Genomic DNA, 5,846 nt, shown 5'->3' on the forward strand with positions numbered 1-5,846 from the left:
GTGTTTATCAAAACAAAAGTCAGTCTAATGAAGCATAAACAATTTGACAGTAACTTGTTTTCTTTATTCTATTATGGCCTACAATTTCATTAAACTCATTTCCACCCCCACCAAGATCAGTAGGTATTTCACCTTAAAGGAGAAAAAAAGTGTTTCCATAAAGATGCAAGTCAATGAGGAAATGATGGCCATCAAACTGGTAATAGTCTTCAAGGGGTAAGTGAAACTCATGAGAGACAAACTACTGTCCTTGGGGAAAACTGATTTTACAGTGTGCAGAACTCCTGCAGGTAAAAAGGATGCTATGATGAGGCAGAAAAAAGCCTTTATTTTCCAAAAAACAAAAAACAAAAAAAGAAAGAAAAGACTACTGAATAGCTAATGAAATGTCAGCGCAGGTCAACAACTTGGGGGGAAAAATACACATCTACCTGAACAAACTGCAGAGACATTGATATTAAAAACAAATCAATGCAAGTGTAGGTGAGTACTGAGCAGTAGTAACTTCAATGGATCTTATCACAATAATCAACGACATATTTTACAGGACAGCAAAAAGCCAGCCAATGGAGAAATTAGGGAATTTAGTAAAAATGCATTTTAATGACCTGCTTTGTAGAAGAACCACCCACCCCCACCGTTTCTCAGAGGCAGAACCTCAAGTGAAATGATGCCAAAACAAAAAGAGACAAACAAAAAATTTTATGGTACATTTCTTGTTAAAAGATGAAGCTGCACACTTCCCCTTTGTGAGGGAAATTATGCAGAACTGCACTACTCAATACCACCCAAGGCCAAAGTGTGGTAGAAATATACACAGGTACATAAATATAAAAATCTTCCCAATCCAAACATTTTTGCCAATACCACATTTTGATTTTACACCCACATGACTACATGTGTTAATGAAGATACTGTATTTGTGCTTGTATATGTATATGTGTGTGTGTGAATGTCATGTGCACTTCCAATGCAGAACTACATGCTTGTCAAATCCAACTAGGGTGAGGTTCTTGAGGGCAGGTTAAGGAGAAGTGGGTGAGGGGTACAACCGAATGGAAAGGAAGCCGAAACGAAGTGAGAAATTTACAGTAACGGACGGTAGCAAATTTATTTATGCATTAGGGACAGAGGTGGCTGTCATGGGGGGCACCTAAAGTAAAAGTAAATACCATCTCCATATACTGTGCAATGCACTATTATGTTTAGGGATGCAAACAGATTAGCCATGAAATAATCATCAAAAGTTAAGATGTAAGCAGTTGGGTTGGTTTGTTTTGATTTATTCCATCACTTCCTATTTTTTGGAGAGGGCCAGTTGCCACGCTTCTCCCCGCGATTGCCACCTCCATTACCAAGCCCAGCAGAGGCACCACCAGGCGGACCACGTGGGCCCCTGCCTCCCCCTCCAGCTCCTCCAGTGTTGACCCTCCGGTTCTGTCGCTCCATGCCAGGACGCTGGCTTGAGAAGCTTCTTTTATTAGCTGAGGGCTCTTTTCCCATCATCTCGCGCTCAACCACACCTCCACTGCTCCCTCCTCCCCTTCCCAGATGGTGGTGATGGTGTGAAGAATACGACTTTCCTCCTCCTCCTCCCTCCCGGTCTCTGAACTCTGTGAAGTCGCTGCTTTCAGAGGCGGTCTCCCACTCTTCATTGGCCTGATCCGAGTTCTGGTTGGTGAAGTCAGGGGACTTTGCTCCATGGCTGTGTTGGTGCTGGGCGTGGGGAGGCCCAGAGGTTCCCTGGTCGTAGTTGTGATGGTGGTGGCTGTTGGCATTACCAAGATGCCCGCCACTACTGTTACTGTTGGTGGCTAGTGTGGCATTGTGATTAGCATTTTGGGGATTGCTTGTCATGGGAGCAGAGGTGGGGCCTCCGTTACTGTCCTGAACTAAATTCAGGGAAGGAGAGGAGGGTCTTCCTCCCCCTATGACACCCACTCCTCCATTGATTCGTGCAGCATTCTCTCGCTCCTTCAGTCGCCGAAAGCGAGGCGGCTTGTCCTGCTGGTGCTGGGAACGCCCATGACGGCGACGTCTAGGGGGTCGCTCAAACCCAGTGGGAGGAAACCCCCGGTTTGCGGGAAGAGGGAGTGCATTTGGCCCTCCAGAGTTTGATGTAAGGTTGGTTGAAGGTTGCTGGGTTACAACTCCATTTTCAGTTGAACTTAAGGGGGCAGGAGTAGTAGAGGGCAACAAAGGCTGAGGGGGACTGGTCCCCTGAGTTTGACTTACATCAGCTATCTTGTCCTTCTTCTTGCCACCATTTCCTCCCCGGCCCAAGTCTTTGGGCCCAGAGCTTTGTGGCGGGCCTTGCCTCCGGGCTGAGGCTGATGGCTTGGAGGAAAGACTATGAGAGCCTGAGCTGGGTCCAACCCGGTGTCCCCCAGGTGCTCCTCCAACAATGCCACTACTCCTGTAGATATTTCCTCCTCCACTGCCTCCACCTCTGCCCCTTCTAGAGGGCACACCCCTGGGGGTAAAGACCCGAGTCTGGGAACCCCTGGGTGGTGCAGATGACATGGTGCCGCTGCCAGAGGTGTTGGCATTATCTGAGCCACTCTTGGTGTTGGGTTTCTGGTTGTCTTCCTTGTCTGAGTGACCAAGGTCACTGGCGCCACTCTCACTGCCAGTCTCTGAGCCTCTCTCCCTCCTTCTCTTGGGGATTTCCTCGTATTCCGAACCTTCGCTACGGGTTTCACTTCGGTTCCTGGCCCTAGCAGGATTATGCTGGGACCGATCCTGACCATGCCTGCTGCCAGCCACCTCACCTTTTGACTCCTGATGGTGGGCACCACCAACAGATGAGCGGTAGTCTCTGCCGCTCCTGCCACCCATTCTGCCCCGACTGCCACCAGTGGGCCCAGCACTAGCAGTGTAGGTGCCCCGATAACCACGGCCACGGCCGTAGAACTCTCCCCCTCGTCCACGACTGGCTCTACTACCTTTAGCGGGGATGCCATGGTGGTGGGAGGTGCTGCCTCCTCTCTCAAAAGAGAGGTCTCTGTCCCTCCTGGAGGAGGACCCTGAAAATCCTGAAGTGGCAGCGTCTACATCTTTGGGCCCTCTACCACCTCCTGAGGATCGTTCTTTTCCTCCATTCCTGGGTTTGGCTGTCTGGGCAGACTCATCTTTAGATGAAGCTGATGTGTTTTGAGAGATGGAGGAGGCTTCCTGCTTCATAGGGGCCGAATGTCCACCATCTTGCTCTTTGTCTTTCCCAAATCCTGGGTTTGACTTCTCTCCTCCATCAGCTTCTCCTCCCTCCCTCTTCATCTCCTTTAGCACTGGCTTCTTGATTGGGCCAGCCCTCTTGTTGGCATTGCCACCTCCTGCATGGTTGGAGGGCTTGTGGTCTGACGGAGTGTTAGAGGAGTCCTCCCCTCCACGGGAATTGTTCCCACCTCCAGCATTGTTGGCCCTTCTAGCATGAGAGGTCCCCCCACCCATATTGCTGCTGCCAGGGCGTGGGCCCCACTGGGTCTCTGTTTTATGTTCCCGTCCCCCTCTTTGGCTTGATTTGGGATGGGGATGCTGCTGCTGCTGAGACTGAGTATGACTGCCATGTTGAGGTGGAGGTGGACTAGAGGTCATGGAGGAATGGGGAGCATATGCAGGACCTACTTTCTCTTGTTTCACATGGCTGCTACTGCCAACATTACCACTATTGCCTCTTTCAGCAAGACTGTGCCCAACACCAGTTTCACCCTCTCTCTGAGATGGGTGATGATGCACAGCAGCAGTGACACTGCCATCTTCCCTTGTAGAAGAGGAGGTGGTGGAGGAAGTGCAGGAAGATGAGACAGAAGGTTGGTTCAGAGGGGGAGAAGAGTCGGTCTTCTTAGCAGAGGCCTCAACTACCCTCTCACGACTGTTCTCAGACTTGTGGGTGTGGAGAGGAAAGTGAGGCTGCTGAGGGTGGTGGCTGTGATGGTGGTGGAGGTGAGAGTTGCTCTCTGCAGGTTGGAGGTCTGCACGACCATTGCGATCATAGTGAGGGTGTGGGGCTCCCCATATCTGGTCCTGCTGAGATCCTCGGGGAGGCCCTTCATCCTGGTGGGTGAAGCTATGCGGCTGGTTTCCCCTCTCACTTGACCTCTGCTGCTGTTGATGAGGGGCCATCCTTGCACCCTGGTCAGGGAAATTGCTGTAGTTGCCCCGGCCCCCTATGTAGTGGTGAGGGTGGTGGCTGCCTCCCTGGCCACCAATTTGCGTGCCAACAGGAGGAGGGGATTGATTGGAAGTCCCAGAGCTGGAGCTGGGCTGCTGGATGGGTCCCAATCCACCCTCTCGCATGCGGTGTGGAGGTGTATCACTCCTAAAACAAAGAAGAAAAAAAACAACGTATAAAATACAAAATTATAAAAGGTCAGTTTCAAAAAACATTTCCTCTTACATTTTACAAGGAGACAATGTTACAGCAAATATGAAAAAGCAGGAAAACAAAGAAAGAAGAAAATAACATTCAAAATTCTAAGAGCTGTGCTAACAAAAACCTTTTAAACACCTAAAGCATGTTAAATTTAAGCACCTTTCAGACATGGCACCCAGGAATCTGCATGTTATATGTAGCAGTTGTTTTTTGGCACTCAGACGTAGAGCTGCTATGCGCAGAATTCATGACAAGAGTTTGCTAGAACATAGCAGGACCTACCCGAGTACAGCCACAATGTTCATTCGATATCCAGCATCACTGGGCGTGCATGTCTCAAAAGGGCTTTAAATAACTACCCCAAACTGACCTGCAGATACATACCTGGGCCCTTTGGCCACATCATCATCCTCCAATGCTTGCTTCTGCCTCAATGGAGAGGTCAGACCACGACCTTCCCCTCCACCAGGGAATACTTCTGGCCCCCAGGCCAGCTTATGGTCCATAGGGGGCGTCCCACGATGAGGGTGGCCTGGATGCTGCTGCTGCTGCCTGTCAAAGGGGTCTGTACCAGATCCCCCTGAATCAGATCTCTCACGCCCAATAAGCCCTATGATAGTGAAGAATTTTTTTAAAGAATATATCTGAACAGATATGTTGATGCAAACACAAGGCATATTGTTGACAGTCTACAATGTGACTATGTAGGAATCACTCCTAGGTTGGCAAGCTACTGGCCCACCATACATCTGAGCTACATTTTGTAATATGTTAGTACTGGGTTACGTAAATACTTAACCACTGAGCATTTGAATTATTTATCTTTAAAGGACTCCATCAGACCTCAGTGACAATGTCAAATCTACTCACCAGATGGGTGCATCCCAGCTGAATAGTAGTCCATGGGTGGCGGGCGGCCCTGCATTATGCGAGGATCCATGTAGGGCATCATCATCCAGCGAGGGTCAAAATTCATTGGCAGGGGTGGGGGTCGAACCATATTGCTGGGCTGATAAAGGGGTCCACCCTGCTTGGGTCCAGGCCCTGGCTGGGGTGTTGAACCAGGTGAATGACCCTGTGGAGGCTGGGGGGACAGCTGATTTTGTGATGCCTGGTGCTGTTGCTGCTGTCGCTGCTGCTGCTGCTTCAGAAGCTGCTCCTAAAGAGAAACAAATGTGACATGCGCGCGCACACACACACACACACACACACAAAAAAAACATTCAGGCCATTTAAAAACAAAATCAAGAATGCATATTAAAGACATGGCAGTGTTGGATTGTTATTTACGTCTCTGAACATAAATGTACTCAAAGATCTGAACACATTTGGGATTAAATAACTATAACCATACTTAACATAACACACAAGGACAGATCCTAACCTGCTGCTGCCTCTGAAATCGAGGTGGAAGAGATTTTTGGTACTTTGAGTAACCCTGGCCAGGAGGACCACTAGCTTGACGACCAACTCC

At 49.3% G+C, this 5,846-nt stretch overlaps 1 protein-coding gene across 4 annotated transcripts in view; it reads right to left on the reverse strand.

Annotated features, from left to right (window-relative positions):
* Positions 1-5,846, reverse strand: part of prrc2a (proline-rich coiled-coil 2A) — a 22,432-nt gene continuing 16,586 nt past the window's right edge. For all 4 annotated transcript variants that reach the window (XM_020597367.1, XM_020597366.1, XM_020597368.1 and 1 more), the window contains 4 exons: positions 5,757-5,846; positions 5,243-5,531; positions 4,757-4,982; positions 1-4,318 (listed from right to left, as the gene is read on the reverse strand). The exon at positions 5,757-5,846 is cut by the window's right edge and continues 164 nt beyond it. In XM_020597367.1, the coding sequence (XP_020453023.1) occupies positions 1,291-4,318; positions 4,757-4,982; positions 5,243-5,531; positions 5,757-5,846 (3,633 nt within the window). In that variant the 3' untranslated portion in view covers positions 1-1,290. The remainder of the gene's footprint in view (positions 4,319-4,756; positions 4,983-5,242; positions 5,532-5,756) is intronic.

Source organism: Monopterus albus, unplaced genomic scaffold (genome assembly GCF_001952655.1).
Source record: "Monopterus albus unplaced genomic scaffold, M_albus_1.0 scaffold34.1, whole genome shotgun sequence".
Lineage (NCBI taxonomy): Eukaryota > Metazoa > Chordata > Actinopteri > Synbranchiformes > Synbranchidae > Monopterus > Monopterus albus.